This window comes from Somniosus microcephalus, chromosome 3 (genome assembly GCF_052327205.1).
Source record: "Somniosus microcephalus isolate GS21.2 chromosome 3, FLI_Smic_1.0, whole genome shotgun sequence".
Classification (NCBI taxonomy): domain Eukaryota; kingdom Metazoa; phylum Chordata; class Chondrichthyes; order Squaliformes; family Somniosidae; genus Somniosus; species Somniosus microcephalus.
The window spans coordinates 32,576,384-32,602,776 of record NC_140989.1 but is presented as its reverse complement, the minus strand read 5'-3'; the positions used below and the strand labels follow the sequence as shown (position 1 = coordinate 32,602,776).

At 45.9% G+C, this 26,393-nt stretch overlaps 1 protein-coding gene across 1 annotated transcript in view; it reads right to left on the bottom strand.

Moving 5' to 3' along the window:
• The window catches only part of adss2 (adenylosuccinate synthase 2), a 106,385-nt gene extending 80,218 nt beyond the window's left edge, over positions 1 to 26,167 (bottom strand). Inside the window, exon 1 of the mRNA XM_085979808.1 lies at positions 25,900 to 26,167. Coding sequence (XP_085835934.1) covers positions 25,900 to 26,094 — 195 coding nt within the window. The 5' untranslated portion in view covers positions 26,095 to 26,167. The remainder of the gene's footprint in view (positions 1 to 25,899) is intronic.
• Between the last annotated feature and the right edge of the window lie 226 nt (positions 26,168 to 26,393).

Here is a 26,393-nt window from a genome sequence, read left to right as displayed (position 1 = left end):
CCAAATTGCTGTGCAGAATTTGTGTTATGTCATCTACTAACAATGGGATTAGTTTCAAAAAGAATTAAGGTCATCACATTGTGAACTAATCCTGAAGACAGTTCCCTTGTGAACAGTATTCAACGCCAGATCAAGCGGTCCCACGCTATAATTAAGACATTGTTACCGATGCAGAGAGTCCTAATATCAGATTATTAGTACGGCAACTCCTTTAAAACGCAGATAACATTTCATAAGAACAATTAAATCATACTTTTAGCTGACAATTTGGGATTCCCCCCCCCCCCATTCTATTTCTATCCACAGGACCCAGCTGTCTCAATTTAAAATGTGCTAAAACATATCCGCAAGAGCATCAGCAACAGGTGAAATGTGACCTCCACTGCCCGGCACCATTTCCCGCTTTACAATTCCAACTCCTGCCCATTCCCTACACCCCCGCACCCCCCCCCACTCTTATATCACCAACCCTCTCACATTACACTTAAAATACCAGGGAGTTTGGCACCAATTAGTGACAATGCTTCAATACTGTACAAACACAACAGGAAGCTACAGTACAGCACAGAATAAGGCCATTCAACCCACCGAGTCTGCGCCGGCTCTTTCGAAGAGCAATCCAGTTAGTCCCACTCCCCCCGCACCCCCGCTCTTTTCCCCATATCCCTGCTATTTTTTTCTCCTTCAAAGTATTTATCCAAGTCCCTTTTGAAGGCTACTATTGAATCGGTTTCCACCACCCTATCAGGCAGTGCATTCCAAATCCTAACCACTCGTTGAGTAAAAAAAGTTTTTCTTCATGTCGTCTCTGGTTCTTTCACCAATCACCTTAAGTTATCCACTGTCTTTTATGTAATGCAGAGCAGGAAATTTAAAAAGGGCCACACGGCAAAGACAAGAGGGCCATGTACCCGTCCATCCAGCCCAGACCGACGGGGATGAAAGTGGTATGATTCAGGCAGCTTTTCACCCTTTACTTGTGTTCACTGCAAAAGGCAGCTTCGGTAAGCAGGCCCATGTCTCTGAAATGTAACCTATGTAAATATGGTGAATGTGATGTATTGTGCCTCAGAGTCAACAACATACCTTTCATCACTGGGTTTTACTGGATATAGTACAGAAACGCTCATCACACTGACAGGCTGCATTTGCAGGCTAACCCACAAATTGTTTATTACCCAGAAAGAAATATACACGGGAGCAAATTAAAATCGGTGATTTTTTTTTTTTTTTTTTTTTTAAAGCAATACAGTACTTTCATGGGCACGTTAAACTGTCCAACGTGACAAATTATTGAGTTTTAGTCGTGTTGCCGAGTCCCTTTAAAATGGGGTCATTTGACTTGGTCTATTAAAGTGCATAATGTTCACAGAGTTCTGTCTCACCGTAGCAACCCAGCTACACAGTAGATCGGAGGGAAAAGAACTGGCCATTAGCGTCTTGTATCCGTCACAGACCTTTGAGTTTCAAAGACAGAAATGGAGCATCTTGAACATGCCACCCTTTGACTGAAAAATGATTCACTTCTTGTCTTGGCCTTTGCATACCTTATTAATAACTTGATGAGGCATAATCTGATCAGTCCTGGAGGATCATTCTGCACTTGTCTGATTTTCAGATCAAAGCACCTGGCATGTGTGGAACCTATAAAACAACCATTGCCTTCACAAGTTCCACAATTTGGAGGACCCAGTCATTCTTTTTGAACCAGAGGTGATCAAAGTTGCAAATGACTAAATATAGCCGATTGACAGTCCGACAATCAGTATTATTTCTATCACCTCAGGTGAACAGGAAGTGAAAAAATCGTATCTTCCAACTTGCCAGATGAGTTTTTATTCACTTTAACTACATTTATGTTGCGACAATTATAACTTCCATTTTAAACAGTTCAGTCCCCAGGCCCAACTACAAATTCATATAAAAAAAAGACAAGCACACTTTCCTCAGCCGTTCTCCCAGTCAACTGCCGTAACTTCAGCGAAAGCCTCATTTACACCAGCAATCTTCTGCCAAAGTGACGGTGGCCGATCAAGAGGATCGCTGAGGAGATTCCTCTCCAGTCCCACGGCACAATTTGCACTTTTAAGAAAGACTGCAAAATTGTGGCCAGAGTCTCTGGCCTATAAATTCAGCCAGGCATCGCCGGTTTTTCGGGCGCTAACTGGCCTACTCACACCCCCCCCCCCCCAATATGGCAGGTAGGAAGCATGTGCGTGCATTTCAGACTGGAAAAGCGCCGTCTGCCATATTGGGAAAGGAAAAAAAAAAATAGGTGTTCAGGGCCCATGTCTGAAAGGGACATGGGGGCCCCCCCCCCGCCACACTTCAAGGTCAGCTTACTCCGAGGCAGCCGGCGTCACCTTCACTCAGTAAAACCAGAATTTGGGATTGTCAGCGACCTACAAGTTTTTCCACTTACTTACCCGAGCCCGGAGGCATACAAGTGCTCCTCCCCACCCCACATTTAAAGAACGTTCACCGCCAATCCCGCCCCCGGCCTCCCAATTTGTTTAAATATAGTTTATGAACATGTATTGAACAAAGTCAGCTTCACACAACTGAAAAGCATTTAAAAGTTTCCTTAAGAGCTGGTGGCGGGTGTTTAGCAATAATAAAAAAAAATAAACATTGTACTTGGAAATAAAATAAGCCAAACTGTACAAAATGAATGCAAAAGAATATGCAGCATATATAGAACAGGTGGCTTGCTAACATCTTCAGATGACGGAGGATAAGCTGGAGTGTAGAAAAAATCAACGGCCTGAGCAATTTGTTAGGCGGGTAGCGTCCAACTGAACACCTGTTCAGCATAAGCAGCAAAAGGTCAATTGGGAAAAATTTAAATAGTCTCCTAAGCCCCGTTTACATTGCAAATCGCAAAGTGGGATTCATTACATTCCTTCTCGTTCCTCCTCCAACTCCCTAGCCCCACCTCCCCCCAAACCAGAGTTAGCTCTGCCACCAGAGGGCAGGACTCGGGGAGACATTTCCACAGACCTATTCAATGTCACTCCTCGGAGGAGCTGCCACTTTTGGACCATTGCTCTGCTTTGCTTCATAAGTTTCTCTGCTTCTGACCAGGGGCCAGGCCAGTGTTGAGGAAAGGTACGCCTGCCCTTCCACTGCCCCTCCCCAACCCCATGTTTACATCACAAAAATCGCACTGCTTTAAAAACAGATGCCACTTCCGAGAATATAATTCCATTAGTGGGTTTTTGAATTGAGGAAAAAAACTAGCGTTTTCCATTAAAAAGTTTAGATCTCTAGCGTTAGCAACAAGCACACCAACTAGAACAGTCAGAAGCAGAGTAGAACTCCCTCCACTCTCTTACGTCTTAACCACAACCTTAGACGAGAATTCCGTGCCACATGATCAGCTTGACATTTCTATTTCTCACACCAGCCACAATTGTAGCAATTAGAGGAGACTTATTTAGCTTGGAATTGCATGCTTGGATCAATACGGTCCAACTTCACTTTATTAACGACCCCTATGGTCAGAAGAGGCTTGCATCCTGTGAGTCTGGGCTGGAGCCGAACTCCAGACTTGGAGGTAAAGACAAAGCACTCTGGCCTACTGCACCAGATAACCTGTTAGTTGTGTTTCATTCACGGAATCAAACAGATGAGTGCCGTCAAATGGGTTACTACTAACTTGATCATGTCACTGTAAAGAAAGAAGGAACCTGCATTTATACAGCACCTTAACACATCTTTCAGGATGTCCAAAAGCATTTCACGTGCAATACATTAATTTGAAATGCAGTCATGGTTGCAAGCACGGCAGCCATTTTGCACACGGCAAGGTCCCACAAACAGCAACGAGATGATTGACGAGTTAATCTAGCTTTGTTGGCTTTGATTGAGGGAGGAAAGCTGGCTAGAACACACTGTTCCTCTTTGAAGACTGCCGTGGGATCTTTAATGTCCATTTGATAGGCAGATGCGGCGCTCCCTTGGTTCTGTCCTGAAGTGTAAGCCTAAATTATACACTCAAATATCAGAGCCAGGCTTGAAATCAAAACCTTTGGACTCTGAAGTGAGAATACTAAAACAGAGCCAAGCTGACATTGGTATTCATTAAGCGTACTCTGCAAATCATGTTTTTAAAACTGAGACTGTCATAAAACAATGAATAAATTGTGCTTTTTAAAAAAAACGATAATTAACTCCAAGCTTCAAAGAAAGAAAGACAGACTTGAATTTATACAGCACATTTCACGACCTCGGGACATCCCAAAGCGCTTTACAGCCAATGAAATACTTTTGAAGTGCAGTCACTGTTGGAACGTAGGAAACGCAGCAGTCAATTGCACACAGCAAGGTACCACAAACAGCAATGTGATAATGACCAGATAATGTTTCTTTAGTGATGTTGATTGAGATAAATATGGTCCAGGACACCAGGAATAACTCCCCTGCTCTTCTTCGAAATAGTGCCACGGGATCTTTTACATCCACCCAAGAGAGCAGACGGGGGCCTCAGTTTAATGTCTCATCCGAAAGACGGCACCTCCGATAGTGCGGCACTCCCTCAGCACTGCACTGGAGCGTCAGCCTAGATTTTTGTGCTCAAGTCTCTGGAGTGGGACTTGAACCCACAACCTTCTGACTCCGAGGCGAGGGTGCTGCCCACTGAGCCAGGGGTGACATTTCATGGTTCCATGGGCACTATTCAACAAAGCGGAATGGAAATATTTCCACTTCATTCAGTTCCTAGCCCGATTCGTAGTTGAAATATTTTCCCCCACTTGGGTTACCTTTCATCTGAAAGCAGACTGCAGAGATCATGCTACCTTACAAAATACTAATAAACTTTGTGTTTACAAGGTACATTTAATCCACAGATTGGCCAAAAAGCACAGGCACCATCAGTTTACTCAAGAAGTCAGTATGTGTAATACCACTTTAGGTTACTAAAATAGCTTTCATGGAAAAACAGGAACTTCTTAGGAAACGTAAGTTGTGCACGTTTCTTTTTTTTTTAATAAAAAGATTAGTAACTGTTAAGGAGCAGCAAATAGTTGTACAGTCTCTTTTGTCCCAGGGTCATCCACAAACAGAGTTCCAGGTCTCACGGTTGCCTTTGTAAATTACTTTACGGCTTAGAGCAATGATTCTGCATCTACAGGGAACTCTCTAATAACCGGCACAATGCTCACTATGAAAACTACAGTATACAGTCGTTTATAAGTTTTGTTTTACTGTTAAGTAATTAAAGAGTTATGGATTACCCTCAACTGGCATTACTGTACTTAATCAAGCATCTTCCACCATCCATTTAACACAACATTCTGTAGGTGAGTACCCAATTATACTGCACATTTATTGATTTTTTTTATTTTTGTTTGTTAAAAATAGCCTCAGTAGATATAGCTCTCCGCTATCCGGAATTTTTTATCAACCGGCACCATCCCGGTCCCGTCGGTGCCGGATACCAAAGAGTTTCCTGTATGATGAACTACACCCAAATGACTTGGGAGCTTCGAGGCTCCTCCAGTTATGGATTGCACTTCTCACTTAACAGCTTATGGACTTGGGGGACAAAGAGAGCAGCGTCGTGGCTGTAAATCTATTCCATCAGCTGGCTCAGTGGTAGCACTCACCAGTCAGGCAAACAAACAGTGCGGGTCCAAGTCTGACTCCAGGAACTCGACCACACAATCTAGGCCGACAGTTCAGTGTAGCACAGACTCGTTGGAGGTGCCGTCGTTTGGATGTGGTTGAACCAAGATCCTGTCTACCTGTTCAGCTGCATGCAAAAGATTCCATGGCACTATTCAAAGAGGAGCAAGGGAACATTTATCCCTCAACCAACACTATCAAAAGAAATTTATCTCTGCGGTTTGTGGTGGTGCACAAATTGGCTGCCAGTTATTTGCCTACAGAACAATGGCTATTTTTTAAAGACCAACAGCGCTGCGCTACTAACTAAGCCAAGCTGACAATATGCACCAGCTGACACAGCAGGGTCACAAATTGCATGCCCATGACGCACACAGATGTGCATACTTTGCAGATAAACTTATAGGAGTGAAGGGGAGAAAACTGGAAGAGGTGGAGGAGATGGGGAAATTACGACATTAATCTTCCATTGAATGCGCCATAAAATCAGCAAACATTCAGGAGTCTAGTGAAATATTACTGGCCAAACATTTCTGAACTAAAAAGCATGGATGGACTGTTCAACCATCTTGGGGGGCTTTCCATGCAAGAAAAAAAAAGTCTCAATTGGAATGTATGCATGCCATGACGATAAGTGACTCCCAGAGTGTGATTCTAAAATCAGTTGCCTAATGGGGCGGAGGGAGAAAGACAGACGAGAATTGTAGATGATGCCTTTCCCCTCCTGAAGGCATCAACTCCCCGATCACCCTGCAGTACCACATGCAAATTTGGATCCGGACTGCAAGTATCGGCAGGCTCTCCGGCTGTGGAGGACAGCATAGCTGAAGGCTGAACCCGTTCTCATGCAGACACATCCTGTACAGCGAATGTACAAATTTCCCTCTCTTAACCGAGAGGGGCGGAAAGAGATTGCAACAACCTTATCTCTGCCCCAGCTGAGATGAGCCAACCTGATCTCTATGGCTAAAAGAGAGCAACTTTATCTCCGTCATCAGCGGAACGTAGATTACCTATTTGGGGAAGTGGGGTGGAGAGGAGAGATAAAGGTAGCGTGTGGAAGGAAAACAGCCGTCAGTCAAGGCTTGATTTTCATACTGAACCATTTGGTATCAGGACGTACTGTAACTTTGCACCTTGAAAATAAAATGTCCAGCCCATGGGATAACCTGTAACGACTTCCATTTCTCCCAGAAATAGAAAGCCTCATTGGTGCGTATGTGGTATAATTACTGCTCTCGTCTTCCATTGCAACAGCACTTTTCTGTTTTAAAGAGGCACCTTTAATCTGTATGTTAAAAAGACATTCCTTAAGCCGTTATGCGAGAAGTGCAATCCATAACTGGAGGAGCCTCGAAGCTCCCAAGTCATTTGGGTGCAGTTCATCAGACCACGAACACATCTGAACTACAGAAGCATGATTTTAATTTACCGTGCAAATGAAACTTTCCCCACATTAATGCTTTTCTACTGCACTTTTGGGAATGGTGCAATCTCTCTCGGGCATCAATCCATTGCAGACGTACAGCACAAGGCAGAAGGCCCATCAATGTAGTCAGACCACCTGGAAGAGATGTTCTTGCATTACTACCAATGTGCACAGACTACAGTACAAACTCGTGTCAAACAGGTGGCAGGCTGCTGCACTGCCTTGTCGACTATTTCCACCCACTAAATATCAACAACTTGTATTTATGTAGCGCCTTTAACGCAGTAAAACGTCCCATGGCGCTCCACAGGAGCGTTATCAAACAAAATTTGACACCGAGCCACATAAGGACATATTAGGGCCGATGATCTTTTTTAAGGTGTTCCTTAAAACCTGTGAGGTAGAGAGGCAGAGGGGTTTAGGGAGGGAATTTCAGAGCTCAACGCCTTGGCAGCTGAAGGTATGGCCACCAATGGTGGAGCGATTAAAATTGGGGATGCGCAAGAGACCAGAATTGGAGGAGCGCAGATATCTCGGAGGGTTGTAGGGCTGGAGTAGATTAGAGATAGGGAGGAGCGAGGCCACAGAGAGATTTGAAAACAAGTATGAGAATTTTTAAATCGAGGTGTTGCTTAACCGGGAGCCAATGTAGGTCAGCGAGCACAGGGGCGATGGGTGAACGGGACGGTGCGAGTTAGGACAGCAGAGTTTTAGATGACCTCAAGCTTACGGGAGGGTAGAAAGTGGGAGACCAGCCAGAAGTGCGTTGGAATAGTCAGGTTTAGAGGTAACAAAGGCATAGATGAGGGTTTCAGCAGATGAGCCAAGGCAGGGGCGGAGTCGAGCGATGTTATGGAGGTGGAAATCAGCGGTCTCAACAATGGCATGGAGAAGTGGTCGGAAACTCATCGCGGGGTCAAATACCACGGTTGCGAACAGTTTGGTTCAGCCTCAGACAGTTGCCAGGGAGAGGGATGGAATCGGTGGCTAGGGAACGGAGTTTGTGGTGGGGACCAATGAAAATGGCTTCGGTCTTCCCAATATTTAGCTGGAGGGAACATCGTGCCAACAGTTGAGACCTTTCGCATTGGGCTGAGCACAAGCAGGGTTCTACCTCCCGCCAACTTCACAATGACGTAGGCAGGTGGGGAAAAACACCCAGCTAAATCCACATTCATCAAAAATGGTGCCACAGACCGCCTATTTTCACAGCTATTTCAGAGGCTGGTGACAGGAAAGCTGGAGACTATCAAATCGCACAAGTGATCACTTGCTTAAAAATCTGTTCCATTTCCTCTTTTTTCCAGTTCTGACGGAAGGTCAGCGACCTGAAACGTTAACTCTGTTTCTCTCTTCACAGATGCTGCCTGGCCTGCCGAGTCTCTCCAGCATTTTCGGTTTTTATTTCGGATTTCCAGCATCTGCAGCATTTTCTTTTTGACTCACTTTCTGGTCTTCCAGTCAAATTCCCATTCTGCTTTTGTTTATATTCGAGGGCACAAACAAAATATATTACACCAACACATTAGTCAGGAAACCAAAGGTTCAGTTTTAATGTACTTGTGCTATTGCAATGTCCCTGCACTGAACCTCAAGGTGGTTGTTTATTAAACCTTTGCAACACCATTTTCAAATACTGCAATTATAAACCTTGGTCACTTCTATCCCCATTGAAAGACCAGCTCGGATTTCAAACACACTCTAATCCTCCCCCTGATGTAGTACTGCGCCATATCGATCAGGAAGATCCCAGGTTTGATCACAGCTGGGGCTGTAGTGGGAGCACCAAATGAGCCTCAGTGCCCCAAGAGGTGAAAGATCAGCCAGGTTTCCTGCTCCCGATTACTATTCAGTACCCCTGCTGGATGGTGGTGTTCGACATCAGGGAAAAACAGAACTAGGTTTTAACCACGATGTCTCTCTTCCCCCTCCCACTCCATAATAAAATAACCATGCCAACACTCACCGTCTAAACTCACAGAAGAATGGCAAGTTAATAAAAGAAAAAAGATTTCCATTTATATAGCGCCTTGCACGACCTCAGGATGTCCTAAAGCGCTTTACAGCCAAAGTACTTTTTGAAGTCTAGTCACTGTTGTAATGTAGAAAAGGCGGCAGCCAATTGTGCACAGCAAGCTCCCACAAACAGCAATGTGGTAAGGACCAGATCTTTTTTTAAATTTTTTTTATTTTATAAATGATGTTGATTGAGGGATAACTATTGGCCATGACACCGGGGAGAATTCCCCTGCTCTTCTTCGAAATAGTGCTGCGGGATCGTTTACATCCACCTGAGCGAGCAGATGGAGCCTCGGTTTAACATCTCATCCGAAAGACAGCACCTCAGACAGTGCAGCACTCCCTCAGCACTGCACTGGAGTGTCAGCCTAGATTTTTGCGCTCAGGTCTCTAGACTGGGACTTGAATAAGGGATCAGAGGGCTGCCACTGGCCAAGGAACACGAGTCAGTGGCTTCAGCAGAGGTTGAAAGAGGAATCTGGTCAAGGGAATATATTACACACACACACACAATATATAAATAATAAAAGGAGTATCATCACAGATCCCTATCTGTTGATGTATTTAGCCTAATTGTTGGTTGCCTGCACACACAGACAACTGGCACCAGAAAATACTGGATATACCAGTGAACCCTTTGCGGCCTTGCTCACAGTTGGTCCAAGAAAATGTTTTTAGCCGTGTTTATTGTAACAGGACAAAATGGCAAGTGGACCCAGGCGGCTCAAACCACAGCGCCACCAGTGGTAAGAAATGTTAGTGCCACCTTATTAAAGAGAATAACAGCGAGCATTACCGTTACATTGTCATAACAGGATATAGGTGTGACAAACAGAAAGCCTCAAGAACGTATATATTAAAACGTCTCGTGTTTGTGCTTTATGGTATAGGATTCGTACATTATATAAATACCATACCAAATCGGTCCCAAACATATCAAAGAAAGACTTGCATTTATATAGCACCTTTCACGGCCACCGGACGTCTCAAAACGCTTTACAGCCAATGAAGTACTTTTTTGAAGTGGAGTCACTGTTGTAATGTGGGACACGCAGCAGCCAATTTGTGCACAGCAAGCTCCCACAAACAGCAATGTGAAAATGGCCAGATAATCTGTTTTTGTTATGTTGGTTGAGGGAGAAATATTGACCAGGACACCAGGGATAACTTCCCTGCTCTTTTTTGAAATAGTGCCCTGGGATCTTTTACGTCCACTTGAGAGAGCAAACAGGGCCTCGGGTTTAACGTCTCATCCGAAAGACGGCACCGCCGACAGTGCAGCACTGCACTGGAGTGTCAGCCTAGCTTTATGTGCGCAAGTCCCTGGAGTGGGACTTGAACCCACAACCTTCTGACTCAGAGGAGAGGGTGCTACCCACTGAGCCACAGCTGACACGATCATGGCAATCAATACCTTTTTTGGGGGGGAAAAAATACCTCTCAATAGCTTTTCGCTGTTGATAAGTGAATGCTGTGGTCTTTATGCAGCCAAAAAGATACTCAACATTCAGTGAGACTAAAAATAGCATGACAAACAGCGGCTCACTTGTGGATTACCTTGAAGGTCAAGCCATGTAGTGGCATTCCCAATACTAGCAAAATTACTACAGAGAAAGTTGGCAATGAGATTAACCAGCCCAACACTACCACCTGAAAGTATGTCCAAGTCCAGCTCATCAAGAACCTCAAGAGAACCACAGCTTTTGTTACCAATGATGGTTGCTAGAACTATATTGTAGTTCGTATTCTGTTGCTGACATTGGTTGCAGAGAGCAGGCCATTGGTCTGGTATCCACTTCAAGCTAAACAAAGTAGCTAACATAACTCTGCTAACCCTGTACAAAGACAAGTAAAGGCTGTGGTCTTAAACATTTCAACGTTACAGCAGAGATGAAAATAGGTTTCAATTATTATAAGCATATACAAGGGTGTGATCACCAATACGAGATGTGGAAAGAGTTAGAGAGATCAGTTTAACTGGTTAGTCCAGGTCTTCTGATTAATGGTAGTTGTATTCGTTGAGTGCCCGAATTTCTCCAAGGCGTGAGACAAAGGAGAGTTTAAATAGTTTGCATGTTTGGTTACGCCTATAAGCAGAAACAGTGCTACGAAAACATATCAATAGGGTGAATAGTGCAGCATGCGCTATATGGTTAGTAATTCACTCGTGTGGACAGTAGACTGCTTTGTGCCAACCACAATCCTCCCCATCGTGTGGTTCCTGATCTCCACTGTATCACTGTGGGATTGGTGGGGGGGTGAAGCAGAGACCAAGTGGGTACAAGGACAGAAGAACGTGTCTAGACTGCTTTCATGCATCTCCCAGCAGAGTTCATCTTCCTTTGCTTCAAACACAAGTGTATCAAGGATGCGTCATTACTGGAAGGGACAACCGTCATATTCAAGTTGCAGGCACAGGATAGCAGGGGTCTGAGCCCGAACTCTGCAGCATTAAAAACACCCATATATGGCAAATAAAGTAATACATAATTATACTGCTACCTGTTCAAAGCAAATAATTTGGACATTAGCACACCCAATTGCATACTTTGACAAATAGTAATGTAATCATACTAGTATTCAGAACTGTACTTTGTGTTTCCAATGCATTTAACTTGACTTAATTACCAATTACAGAATTGGCAAGTTCATAAGCCGAGCTTTGGGTGTAGATCCCAGCACAGAAAACATTTCAAGTCTAGTTACAAGTTTCAGTCCTCCCGTCTGTAATGGGAATTCCTGTATTCATGAGTGAAAGAGAAAGAATGGAGTGAGTCAGACAGAATGAAAAAAAAGCAAATACCAAAAAAAGAGTAAAACTAGAAAAGCTAAGGGACTGAGAAAGAAACAAAACGCCAGCAGCACTATTGGAAAGATACTCAAACACTAGTTAGTCTGTTGCTCACGGATGAAAAGTTAAAAACTGGGTCTCGGTCTTTAACTGTCTCGCTCCCCATTTCCCAATCTCTAATTTTTCTCCTTGGGGCTCGGTTTGTCTTCCCGGCTTTCTACTTGCCTCTTCTTCCATCATTCTCTCTCTGTGCTAGTCTCTCTCGTCACCTCTGCTTTTTTTTCTCTCTTGCTTTTTCTGTCTCTCCTTCACACTTCTCCCCTCTCTCACAGCTTCTGCATGTCTTCTACTCTTTTTTTTAAAACCTTCCACAGACACTCTCTCGATGGGCAGATGAACGAGCGCCTGGATACCAAACCATGGCTTTCCTCTCACGCGCGTGTCCAATCCTCAAACTCCCTTCTGTCTCCCTTGGCAAACTAGAAGATCACTTCCATCACCATCCTGGATAGCAGTGTGTAGTCCCATTTCCAAGGCCACCTGGTTGGTCTGTTTGGGAGATGGGTTTGCCAGAGTAGAAAATGTCCATCCCAAACCCAGTGCTGGCTCTGAAGCCTCCTTATGTTGAACTCCTCGAAGGAAACGGAATGCTATACAGCAGTGACGTCTTTCAGTCAAAAATTGTAACGTAGTTTGTAAATAATGCAGGATTTTCAGATGCTAGTATTGTAGAAGCTAAAACGTTCAGTTGCTTTCCAAAACCATGTTCATTTATTTGTTCATTAAATTTGTATTCTTAAAAAAAAATGTTTTAAAGCCCAGAGCATGCAAGATGGTAGCCAACACATACTGGGTCAGAAGGGGCTACCAGCATGGGCAATGCAGGTGGGGCATGGATAGATCATCTAGAGCTGTGGAAACAGACTTCAGAGAGAAACATGAGAATGAAGAACAAGAGCTGGTTTGGGTTTGGAGTGCAAAAGCATGGGGCCAGAGGTGAAGAGGTAGCAAGCAGGTCCTACATTGTGTTCCTATTGCTGTTGAGCTGGATCCTAAGTGGCAGCACGGACATGTCTCAGAGCTTTGGCGTAACACGCAGGCGAGGCCAAACCGAAACCTAGAGAGACTGGTGTCTGACTGGGAGGGATCACGGGACTTGCTGTAGAGCTGGAGATTAGTGGTCAAACAGCTTGCCTGGGGCACTCAAGATAACTGAAACATGTACACAATAACATACCTATCTGTTAAAGGAGACTGCATAGGGGAGCAAATATCTCCTTGCTCCTCAGAAATCAAAAGAATTGCAAAACAAATGTGTGAAGACTTATCTTGAGGAATTATCATTACTGCAATTTTAAATAATTTTATTAGTGAATTTTCTTTCCATATTTTGTACAAATTGGCCAGGTAGTGCAGTTTGCAGATGAGCTGAGGAACGGCTGCATAGAGCAACCAGAAAGTCGACGATTCAACAATACCTGGTGCCATCCAGGGAATAAGTTAGTTTGAGGTGATAGACACATCAAAGAGCCAATTTCCAAGTAACTGGGATGTTGGTCTCGAGGTGCCTTTTAAAAAAAAAAAGTGAATGATCGGTCTCGAGGTGCCTTTTTTTAAAAAAAAAGTGAATGATCAAAACCTTTACTGCAGGACAGCTGCACGATTGAAGAGTGCAAGAGAAGATGAGAGATAAAAACACGACGACGGCAAAAGAAGATTGAAAGAGGAAGGCAAGTCAACAGTTTTGAAGTTCTGGGAAAGAATGAGTTAGAAAATAGGCTGAGCCAAGAGTCTAAATTTCAACACGGTGAGGGCGAAGGGAAGAAATGATCCAAGTCTTGGATAGATTTGGGTTTGAGAGAGTCAAGAGCATTTGTGACTTGCCATTGGAACATTCTCTAGAATAAGGGGAGACCCAAAATGGCAGATCTTAATGGGCTTTAAATTCAGTAATTAGGGCCTGTACTTTCTCAAGTTACAGGCTTAGGGTGGGGAACGCCCATGTGTAGGCTATACTGTACTGGAAGCATGTATTACACAACACAGGAACACTGAAGGCTACATTTGACAAACAAATACAAGCAGGAACAAGTTTCACTAAACAATGACACACACAGACACAAGCAGCTTTTATTTAAACTGAGTTACATATGTAGCCTTTGGCTGCAAGGAATGAACATTTGAAATGGATGACTGGAGATCAAGGTACAACTAGTAGCATTCTTTGGGAAATGGCAGTCTGCATCCTTGAAAATACAAAGCAAGTATTTATTGGGAACTTGCAAATTTTGAAAGTGCCTGCTAGGGACTCCATCTTTGTACAGCACTAGAACTTTGCTGATTTAAAGCTTTAAGTATTGGTCCATCTCCCAACATATTTGGGAAAACAGAGAAAGGACTCCTAAACATTTAACCCACAAAAATGATCCTGCTTTGGGAAAAAAAAAAGCACCATGTTCATGTTTTTTGAGCGTGGGAATACTTGGAAAACTGCAGGTACGGTGGAGTTGGTCAATACTTTATTCAGAATTACAATTGATAAGCTGATCTCGGGTGACATTGTCACTGGTAGCCTGGGGTCTGCAGTACGATTGTGATGTTTACCTACATCAAGGAGGGAGCTGTGGTTAATGTTACTTGCCCCTTTAAGACCACCACTACTCAAGTACCCTAGTAGGGAAATGGGTCAAAATAGGCACATCCCAACACCAAGTAGAGAGGCATTGCTGCTCATAATCCATGGCTACGGTCATTGGGGAAAGGCCAGGTTACTGAGGTCAGCAAAAAAAAAAACATGGCCACTTCCTCCCCCAGAGTAGATTCCACCAAATCCGTGCATCAAAACCCTACAAGGATAATTGAGTTTAAAATTAGAGCACTTACATAGGATATACGGCACAGAAACAGGCCATTCAGCCCAACCAGTTCATGCCGACGTTGATGCTCCACTCGAACCTCCTCCTGTCTTGCCTCATTTAAAATCGATCAGCATAACCCTCTATTCCCATCTCCCTCACATGCTTATCTAACCGGCACTTAAATGCATCTATACTATTCGCTTCAACCTCCCCCTGTGGTAGCGAGTTCCACATTCTCACCACTCTCTGGGTAAAGAAGTTTCTTCTGAATTCCCGGTTTGGTTTCTTGGTGACTATCTTATATTGATGGCCTCTAGTTATGCTCTTCCCCACAAATGGAAACATTCTCTCTGTATCCACTCTATCAAAACCTTTCATAATTTTTAAAAACCTCTATTAGGTCACCCTTTAGCCTTCACTTTTCAAGAGAAAAGAGACCCAGCCTGTTCATCCTTTCCTGATAGGTATACCCTCGCATTTCTGGCATCGTCACTTGGTCTCCCTATCAGAAGGAATAAGAAGCAGAGTTGCTGTGGAGCAACCAGTGATTTATACTTAAACTAGCTGGAGTGCCCGGCGGTGCCGAGGCTTTTTCGAGGGCATGTTGTTGTTGGAAGAGAGAGAGAGCGAGCGACTGGGGGGGGGGGGGGAAAAGAGAGCGAGCGACTGGGAGGGGGGGGGGAAGGGAGGGGGGGGGGGAAGGGAGGGGGGGGGGGGAAGGGAGGGGGGGAAGGGAGGGGGGGGAAAGGGAGGGGGGGGAAAGGGAGGGGGGGAAAGGGAGGGGGGGAAAGGGAGGGGGGGAAAGGGAGGGGGGGAAAGGGAGGGGGGGAAAGGGAGGGGGGGAAGGGAGGGGGGGAAGGGAGGGGGGGGAAGGGAGGGGGGGAAGGGAGGGGGGGAAGGGAGGAGGGGGGAAGGGAGGAGGGGGGAAGGGAGGGGGGGAAGGGAGGGGGGGAAGGGAGGGGGGGAAGGGAGGGGGGGAAGGGAGGGGGGGAAGGGAGGGGGGGAAGGGAGGGGGGGAAGGGAGGGGGGGAAGGGAGGAGGGGGGAAGGGAGGAGGGGGGAAGGGAGGAGGGGGGAAGGGAGGAGGGGGGGGGAAGGGAGGGGGGGGAGGGAAGGGGGGGAAGGAAGGGAGGGGGGGGGGAAGGAAGGGAGGAGGGGGGGGGAAGGAAGGGAGGAGGGGGGGGGAAGGAAGGGGGGGGGAAGGAAGGGAGGGGGGGGGAAGGAAGGGAGGGGGGGAAGGAAGGGAGGGGGGGGAAGGAAGGGAGGGGGGGGAAGGAAGGGAGGGGGGGGAAGGAAGGGAGGGGGGGGAAGGAAGGGAGGGGGGGGAAGGAAGGGAGGGGGGGGAAGGAAGGGAGGGGGGGGGGAAGGAAGGGAGGGGGGGGAAGGAAGGGAGGGGGGGGAAGGAAGGGAGGGGGGGGAAGGAAGGGAGGGGGGGGAAGGAAGGGAGGGGGGGGGAAGGAAGGGAGGGGGGGGGAAGGAAGGGAGGGGGGGGGAAGGAAGGGAGGGGGGGGGAAGGAAGGGAGGGGGGGGGAAGGAAGGGAGGGGGGGGGAAGGAAGGGAGGGGGGGGGAAGGAAGGGAGGGGGGGGGGAAGGAAGGGAGGGGGGGGAAGGAAGGGAGGGGGGGGAAGGAAGGGAGGGGGGGGAAGGAAGGGAGGGGGGGAAGGAAGGGAGGGGGGGAAGGAAGGGAGGGGGGGAAGGAAGGGAGGGGGGGAAGGAAGGGAGGGGGGGGGAAGGGAGGGGGGGGGGAAGGGAGGGGGCAGAAGGGAGGGAGGGTGTGCCCCCCCCCCCCCCAGGTGAAGATCGCCGATTGCGGCTGTGCGAGACAGCCGGCGGACCCGGTTGCCAGGGTAACGCTGGACGCTCAGCAAGCCCCGCCCCCCGGCCGAGCCAGAGAGAGACGCCGCGTCTCAGCTCCTGCTGCGCGTGCACCCTAGCGGCGCTGGGCTGAGGCTTGGCCCTCCAGCCTTCGAGTGGGGCCGGGAGGTGCCTAGCTCGGGCGTGGGTGCGGAGGAGACGCCGAGGCTTCTAGGCCTACCTGGAAAAACGGGGAAAGGTAGGAAAATTAATGAGATTAGATAAGTTAATTACTTTCTAAATCATTTTTTTTTAAAAACAATGTGTTTTAAAAGCAACGTTTTTTTTTAAGACGCAGAAAGCGGGAAAAAGGAAAAGTTTGGAATCAAGATGGCGGCGACTCACCTCGGTTCAGAACGATAAGGCCCAGCCCCACACGCACCGATTGGCCCGGCGGCACACGCCAGCAACCTGGTGTACGATTGGTCGAGCTCGAGGTCGAGGTCACTCTGTCGCTAATAAGCGGATAATGAGATGCTAATGAGCGGAACGTTGAAGGTTTTTGGGATACCGCGGGCGCGATTTTAGAGCCCGGCCGAAACGTAAATACGCTTAAAACCGTCTCGGAAGCGTAAGCTTTCTTTGGAGGTAACGCGCGCGTAGGTACGCCCTGTAACTTTCGAGCGCATTGCCAGACAGAATGACAGACAGATGTATCGATTTATATATATATAGATATAAGATACTCCAGACAGCACTACCTCAGAGATTATAGGAAATTGTAATTTACTGAAATATTGTGGGTTAGTGCACCATTCTCACACTTCTGGTCTAAAATCCAAACTAGACTGACGAGATGAAAGTCTTCATCAGTCTTGAAGGCTCCTTGGTGAAATGGGTTTGGGCAATTTCAATGGGTGTGTGAGCTCACGGTAAGACTTGCAGCCTCACTCTGTAAGGTTAAAGAACATAGGTCAAGCCTGCTCCGCCACTCAATTAAATCATGGCTGATCTGTACCTCAACTCTATTTATCCGTCTTTGAGCCCTATCCCTTGATACCCTTACCTGACAAAATCTCTCAAGCTCAGTTTACTTGATTACTTTTTGTACCTGTGATTGGCGTACCTGGACAACCAAATCTCTTTATTTCTCCACAATTTCTAGTCTCTCATTAGTGGATTACTTCACACTTCCCCACATTGAACTCCATCTGCAGCAGTTTTGCCCACTCACTTAATCTGTCTCTGTCCCTTTGTAACTTCCTGCTCCCATCTACACAACTGACTGTTCCTCCTAACTTAGTGTCAACTGAAAACTAGGATATACAACTCTCTATTCCTCTATACTCGCTGGAGTTTAGGAGAATGAGAGGTGATTTCATTGACTGGTGACTGCCTCGGGCGACTGTCTGTGTGGAGTTTGCACATTCTCCCCGTGTTTGCGTGGGTTTTCTCCGGGTGCTCCGGTTTCCTCCCACAGTCCAAAGATGTGCGGGTTAGGTTGATTGGCCATGATAAAAAAAAATTGACCCTTAGTGTTAGGGGGGATTAAATACATGGGGTTACGGGGATAGGGCTTGGGTGGGATGGCTGTCGGTGTAGGGACCGGGTGCTAGGGTTTGGATGATCAGCCATGATCTCGTTGAATGGCGGAGCAGGCTCGAAGGGCCGAATGGCCTACTCCTGCTCCTATCTTCTATGTTTCTATGAAACATACAAGATTCTGAAGGGGATTGACACGGTCGATGCTGAGAGGTTGTTTCCCCTGGCTGGAGTGTCTAGAACTAGGGGGCATAGTCTCAGGATAATGTGGTAGGCCATTTAAGACCGAGATGAGGAGGAATTTCTTCCTTCAGAGAGCTGTGAATCTTTGGAATTCTCTGCCCCAGAGGTGAATGCTGAGTCTTTAAGTATATTCAAGGCTGAGATCGATAGATTTTTGGACACTAGGGGTATCAAGGGATATGGCGATCGGGCAGGAAAGTGGAGTTGAGGTTAATGATCAGCCATGATCTTATTGAATGGTGGAGCAGGCTCGCGGGGCCATATATTGGCCTATTCCTGCTCTTATTTCTTATGTTCATCTAGGTCATATATAGAGGCCCCAGTACAGATCCCCGAGGAACACCACTTGTCACAAACAGCCAATCAGAGTACATTCTTTTTATCCCTACTCTTGTGTCTCCTACCTCCCAAACTATTATCAACCCATATCCCAAGGTTACCTCCAACGCCACGTGTTCTCATTTAGCTAATAATCTCGTGTGGAACTTTATCAAATGCCTGCTAGAAGTCCATATAAACAACATCCATAGTCACACGTCTGTCCACTTTTTTTAGTGAGCTCTTCAAAAACTTCAACTACATCAGTCAGACATGACCTACCCTTCACAAATCCATGCTTAATCTCTGATCAGCTCAAACTTGGACAGTGTAACTGTAGATTTGTACATGATGATAGATTCCAGTAACATCCCCACAACTTATGTTAAACTGACAGGTCTGTAGTTTCTCCCTCCCTCCAGTCTTAAATAATAGGAGTGATATTTGCAATTTTCTAATCTAAGGGCACACTCCTGGACTTAGAGCTCTTTGGAAAATTATGACAAATGCATCTGCAGTTTCCCCATCTATCTGTTAATACCCTAGTATGGAAGCCAGGAGGTCCTGGAGATTTGTCTACTCCAAGTTCCATTACCATTTTTTTTTTTTTAAATGGTTAATAGGCAGTGGAAAAGTCCCCAATGATGCATTCGGGCACTCTTGTGGGTCTGTAAATAAGTCACATTGTTAAGGTAGAGCAGAGGAAACATTACCTGCACCTGGCTGTGTTATCCCTGAGTGCTGAACTCTTGCATTTAGTGCTCAAACTAGTAATGTGTGCAATTCCCCAGCACTCTCACCCCAATCTTTGACAAAAGAACTCACCCAAAAAAACTTTAAAGTAACACAGTATTGTCCAGAAATGTTACATTCAAAGCACAGATTAAGCAAAGCTACACCCTGTACTTGAGCACAACCTGCACGCTACCAGAATATTTTTTAAATGGCAGTGCTGATGTGGAAACTCTGTAGTGTAGTTATACTGCAAATCTATGGGAGCAGCACACTAGACAGACAGCATTGCCACAGGCACATTCGGAAATCCTCACTAGGGTAGAGTACACAGCAGTCTTTTTCAAAAGAAAAAATGTCACTAAAACAGGACATGGAATAATCAGATTATTCACAGTCTTTTAGTTTTAGACACACGCATTTCTGGGAAATACTTAATGTGGAGAGATTACAGGCAGGAAAAAAAATTTAACCTAAAAAAAACTATATTTAGCGTTCACACACAACAACAACTTGCATTTATTTAGCACCTTTAAAGTAGTAAAACATCCCATGGCGCTTCACAGGAGTATTATAAGACAAAAAATTTGACACTGAACCACACAAGGAGAAATTAGGGCAGATAACTAAAAGCTTGGTCAGAAAGGTAGGTTTTAAGGAACGTCTTAAAAGGAGGAGGGGGAGGTAGAGAGGTTTAGGCAGGGAATTCCAGAGCTTAAGGCCATGGCAACAGAAGGCACAGCCAGCAGTGGTTAAGCGATTATAATCAGGGATGCTCAAGAGGGTAGAATTAGAGCGCAGATATCTCGGGGGTTGTGGGGCTGGAGGAGATTACAGAGATAGGGAGGGGCGAGGCTATGGAGGGATTTGAAAATAAGGATGAGAATTTTGAAATCAAGGCGCTGCTTAACCGAAAGCAAATGTTAGTGAGCGAGCACAGGGGTGATGGGTGAACGGGACTAGGTGTGAATTAAGACACGGGCAGCCGAGTTTTGGATGACCTTAATTTAACGTAGGGTAGAACGTGCGAGGCCAGCCAGGAGTGCGTTAGAATAGTCAAGTCGAGGGGTAACAAAGGCATGGATGAGGGTTTCAGCAGCGGATGAGCTGAGGCAAGGGCGGAGACGGGCGATGTTACGGAGGTGGAAATAGGCGGTCTTAGTTGTGCTGCGGATACGTGGTCGGAAGCTCATTTCAGGGTCAAATACAACACCAAGGTTACGAACAGTGTGGCTCAGCCTCAGACAGGTGTTAGGGAGAGGGATGGAATCAGTGGCTAGGCCCGAAGACAAGTCCTCCCAATACTTAATTGGAGAAAATTTCTGCTCATCCAGAACTGGATGTCGGACAAGCAGTCTGGCAATTTAGAGACTGTGGGGGGGGGGGGGGGGGGGGGGTGTCGAAAGAAGTGGTGGTGAGGTACAGCTGGGTGTCATCAGCGTACATGTGGAAACTGACTGTATTTCGGATGATGTCTCCAAGGGGCAGCATGTAGATGAGAAATAGGAGGGGGCTAAGGATAGATCCTTGAGGGACACCAGAGGTAACGATGCGGGAAGAGAAGCCATTGCAGGCGATTCTCTCAAATGAACACCAGCCTCTGCTACATGCCAGAATTACCAGGGTATTAGGAGGGTGATGGGTGAATGGAACACCCCCCATTCTCCATCAAACAGACCACAGGGAGCTACGACACAGATGCGATACAATTTGGAACTCTCTGGCAGTAGCTTGGTGATGTACTTGAACACAACCTTGAAAGATTATCTTCTACTGCAGCAGTGAAAGTTTTCCTCTGGTTCATGCTTATCTCCATTATCGTCTAACTCATGGTAGCTGTACAAAGTCTGTGAGGAACTTTGTGCTGTGGACTGATAGCCACTGGAAATGGCAGAAGCTAATTTGATTTGCAGGATGTATGCAAATTTACATAGGCCACAGTTTATGGAACTGCTTTTACCCAGACAAGTTCCAGCACACCCTGAAGTTTAATGTTGTGTTAATAAACATAAGCACATAAGAAATAAGAACAGCAGTAGGCCATACGGCCCCGCGAGCCTGCTCACCATTCAATAAGATCATGGCTGATCATCAACCTCAACTCCACTTTCCCGCCCGATCGCCATATCCCTTGATACCCCTAGTGTCCAAAAGTCTATCGATCTCAGCCTTGAATGTACTTAAAGACTCAGCATTCACCGCTGGGGCAGAGAATTCCAAAGATTCACAGCTCTCTGAAGGAAGAAATTCCTCCTCATCTTGGTCTTAAATGGCTGACCCCTTATCCTGAGACTATGCCCCCTAGTTCTAGACACTCCAGCCAGGGGAAACAACCTCTCAGTATCTACCCTGTCAATCCCCTTCAGGATCTGGTATGTTTCAATGAGCTCACCTCTCATTCTTCTAAACTCCAGAGAGTATCGGCCCATTCTACACAATCTCTCATCATAGGACAGCCCTCTCATCCCAGGAATCAATCTAGTGAACCTTTGTTGCACTGCCTCCAAGGCAAATATATCCTTCCTTAGATAAGGAGACCAAAACTGTGCACAGTACTCCAGGTGTGGTCTCACCAAGGCCCTGTACAATTGTAGCAAGACTTCCTTACTCTTATACTCCAACCCCCTTGCAATAAAAGCCAACATGCCATTTGCCTTCCTTATTGCTTGTTGTACCTGCATGCTAGCTTTCTGTGTTTCTTGCACAAGGACACCCAAATCGCTCTGCACACCAACATTTGAAAGTTTCTCACCATTTAAAAAATATTCTGTTTCTATTCTTCCTACCAAAGTGAATAACCTCACATTTCCCTACATTATACTCCATCTGCCACCTTACTGCCCACTCACTTCGTCTATCTATATCCCTTTGCAGATTCTTTGTGTTCTCCTCACAGCTTACTGTCCCACCTAGCTTTGTATTGTCAGCAAACTTGGATACATTACACTACAATAAAGTGCTTCTCCAAAAGGAAGCATACATTTTTTTTTAAATGCTGTGCTAGGGTGAAAGACCAGGGGTGTGGAACTAATTGGATAGCTCTTTCAAAGAGCTGGCACAGGTACGATGAGCCAAATGGCCTACTACTGTGCTGTATGATTCTATGATATCAGCAGAGAGCTACACCGTCCAGCTCACTTTTACACTGCACTTACTTCAGCAGTAGTGCCACAATGCTACAGTCTCCAGGGCAGCCGGCACCCACCCAAAGAGGTGGTTTACCGAGGCTCTTCTGGAAGCAGCAACGTGAACAGTTTTTTAAACAAATGCGCAGGTGTTGCCAATGCATGGAGTCTGAGCAATGGAAATGGGTGGCTTCTGCCGCACCAGCGGCCACGACGATTACAAAACTGCTGCACGCATCAGTTCTAGCAATACGAATGCAACATCATAAGTCAGAATGTACTGACAAGTGGCTTGGTCCCGCCACCTGTTCCCTCAGCCAAAGAGCATTTCACAACCAAGGTTACCTTGAAAAAAGGGAGAAGAAAATAGTTGGCTCCACTTTCAGTGACAAATTCAGAGCAGGTGAGAGCCAGTGCGTTGTACCCCAGAACTGTTAAATGGTAATTATATTGCCTGAAAGTACAAGGTTTGGCCTGAATATTTGTTGCTATGACGCTTTGAGGTGGCTCTATTTTGTGTTGGAATGCATAAAGAAGAATATTGCATTAGTTCGTTGCCAAGTGTCAGCAGAAGTAGTTAAACTTCAGAAGAGAAGTTGCTTGTTTTGTTGATAGTTTTGAATAGTTGCTATGGGGCGCGAAGCAGCAAAACATTATCTGCTTAAGTTCTACTTCTTTTACCAACTACATGTTAAAGTTACATTACCAAGCCCCAGCATTTCTGTTTAGTCTGCATATCTTGTGATTCGACAAACCGTCAAAGAAACAGAATACAAACGCAGATAATGTTTTGCGTCTCTCCCTCTATAGCGACGACAATAACCCAGTCAAGAAAACAAGCACCTCCTCTTCTGAAGCATTAACTTGCTGTACAGTTGATAAGAGTAATTCCAAAAACAGCAACTAATGCCCCGATCCATTCCAACACGAAACAAAACCAACTCAAAAAACCCACAGCAACTCCGCGCATTGTCTTCCGCAGACTCACCAAATGAAGTCATTATATAGGATCAGCCAATGTGCTTTGTAGGCCATTAACAGAAGAAACATATTATGCGCTGTTGCGGCAATAGCCAGAAAGGTTTATGGACAATGAATCGGTCCAGTAAGGAGTGCTGTACCACAACACAATCACAATAGTTATTTCTGATCATGAAGATCAGGAATTCCAGCATAACAGCTTCAGTAAGAGATTAAAGCTGTTCCAAAAAAAAGACACAGTCTCTTTCAATGTACCTGGCTGGCTGCAAATCATACTACTCTTTCTTTATTTCCATAGTACCCATTTATCCTCTCAAGACAGCATACTACAATACTTAATTCTGTGCTTAAAGTTTGACACATCAGTGCTAGTGATAATATTTTCTCCCTTTAAGCTGAATGCATCATACATTCCTAAATCACATACAGGAGAGACTTACGTTTAAATAGCATCTAATCATGTCTCTTGGAAATATCACAAACCACTTCATATTTGATTATTTACTATTAAGCGCATAGTTGTACAGGAAAATGTGACAGCCATTCCATATGCAGCAAGAGCCCACAAACAAAAATTACGTTGAATGACCAAATAATCTAATTTTGATGCTGCCGGTGGAGCGAGATATTTTGGCCAGGACGCCACAAGCACGCCCTGCTCTTCTACAAATCGTGCCATGGAATATTTTATCTTGTACGAATTTAATGTCTCATACAAAGGTCAGCAACACAACACTCCCTTAGTACAGTACTGTATTGGAGTATATGTTAAAGGCGCTATATAAATGCAAGTTGTTGCTGTTGTAGTACAGACTAGATGCAAGTGTTTTAGGAGGGCAGAGTTTTGTGAAAGCCAAACACAATCTTCATTAAAAAGGAGAATCCTGCAACATTTTGGGCAAAACAAATAATACTGACATTTACACTGTGCTTAGTCACATTGAAACATCTCAATACCTCACAATTATTTTTTTTAAGTGCAGTGACTGCTATGTAAGAAGACTTAAAGTTCTGCGCATATTTTTTAAATGCGATAATACCATCACAATGGTGTGCTTGAATGAAACTTGTTAATCATGTTTTTTATTAAAAAAAACATTTTGGCAAAACCTTTTCTCAATGTGGTTTTTAAGTAGGTACAGCAATTTCTATTGTCTTCTAATGTAGAGTGTGCGCCCATGGCCATTTAAAAGAACTCTTACATATAAAAGGGGTGATCAAATATCAACTTCCTTTCACATCTGTACCTTTGGTAGAAACAAACAGCGAAGGGGCTTTATTTTTAAACGGAATGTTGTGCCTGGTGTTTTCTTCGTCAAAGAATGTAATTACTGCGACTTTAGGATATTGGAAACAGTGACAATGAGGCCGGAGGCCAGGGTTCAAGACAGGAGGAAGTGGTCCCGTTACTCACACTCTAGCAATGAGTCAGGAACATGCGGCTGTCTCTCCGAAGTACTCCTCCCGCCAAGGACAGTATAAACCAGAGTGAAGAAACAAGGGCGAGCTTCGAATAAAAACATATTTCCCCATTTGTGCTTTAACCAACAATATAACAAAAGCAGCAACTCCCCCACTGAAAAGACACACAACATATACAGTTGCCTCACCGCTTTGCAAGAACACGAAAGAGAGAATGAAAGAGGAAACAACGTGCTCGGTATCGAGATCCAAACACATCGCACCCAGGGCAGAATCCGCTAAAAAATAACCCGGGATAGAAAGAGGTTTAAAGAGAGAGGGAGAAAGAAAGAAGGGGAGGGGAAAATGATCAGAAAGGAAAGGAGAGAAGAAGTGAGAGAGAGAAATGGGTGAGAGGGGAAGAGAACGGAGTGAAAGGGGTGACAAAAAGAAATGGGGGAAAGGTGAGAAAGAGGGGGGAGAGGTGAGAAGAGAAAGAAATGGTGAAGAGAAGGGGAAGAAAGGTGAGGAAAATATGAGAAAGAAACAGAAATGAGTGAGGAGAAGGATGATAGTAATGGGTGAAAGAGAAAAGGGGGAGAGAAGGAGAAAGGTGAAGAGAGAAAGGAGGGGTGAGAGAGTGAAAAGGAGAGAAGAGGCTCTGGCTCCCAGGTTAGGGAGGTTTTACTCAGATTTGCCCGTCTTCAGGCGCCTATTTCCCCGCCGCTTCTACAAACACCGACACATCCTGAAGGGAAGGAGCGAGGGCCGGACAACGCGGCCTCGGCAACAGAGTGCGCCAACTGTGGGGGTTATATTCTCACCCCATGGGCCTGGCACCAGCAGCCGGCCTGGGGGGGGAACAGGCATCGTGATTCCCTCAGCAACCCACCCCCACTAACTACACTCCGAAAAACAAAGACTGAAGCCGGCAAAGCCTGCGACCACCGGCCCAGAATGAGGCGACACACAGCGGCGGGTAACCTCGCCAGGCCCCGGCTCTCCCCCCACCGCTCCCGCTCCCCAGGCCCTTCCTTACCTGGCACCTGCACACCATGTCGGCGTCCTGCGCGAGCAGATCCACCACTTTGCCTTTCCCCTCGTCCCCCCATTGCGCGCCCAGCACCACCGTCACCCGGTTGCCCAGCTCGGCCTTCTTGAGCCGCGGCCTCAGCCTCTCGCCCGGCTCCAGCTCCCCGTTGTGCCCCAAACCACCGCCACCGTTCTCCGTCATGGTCGGGCCCGGGTGTCTGAGTCGCTATCGCTGCGACTGAGGCGCACGCCTGGCCGAACTCCTCCCTTTCCCGCCCTCACCCCATCCCGCTCACTGTGCTTCAGGATCCCGCCTCTTTCTACCGGATCTCAATCTTCAACATACTCCTAAATATCTCACTCTTCAACATACTCCTAAATATCTCACTCTTCAACATACTCCGAAATATCTCACTCTTCAACATACTCCGAAATATGTCATTCTTCAACATACTCCGAAATATCTCACTTTTCAACATACTCCGAAATATCTCACTCTTC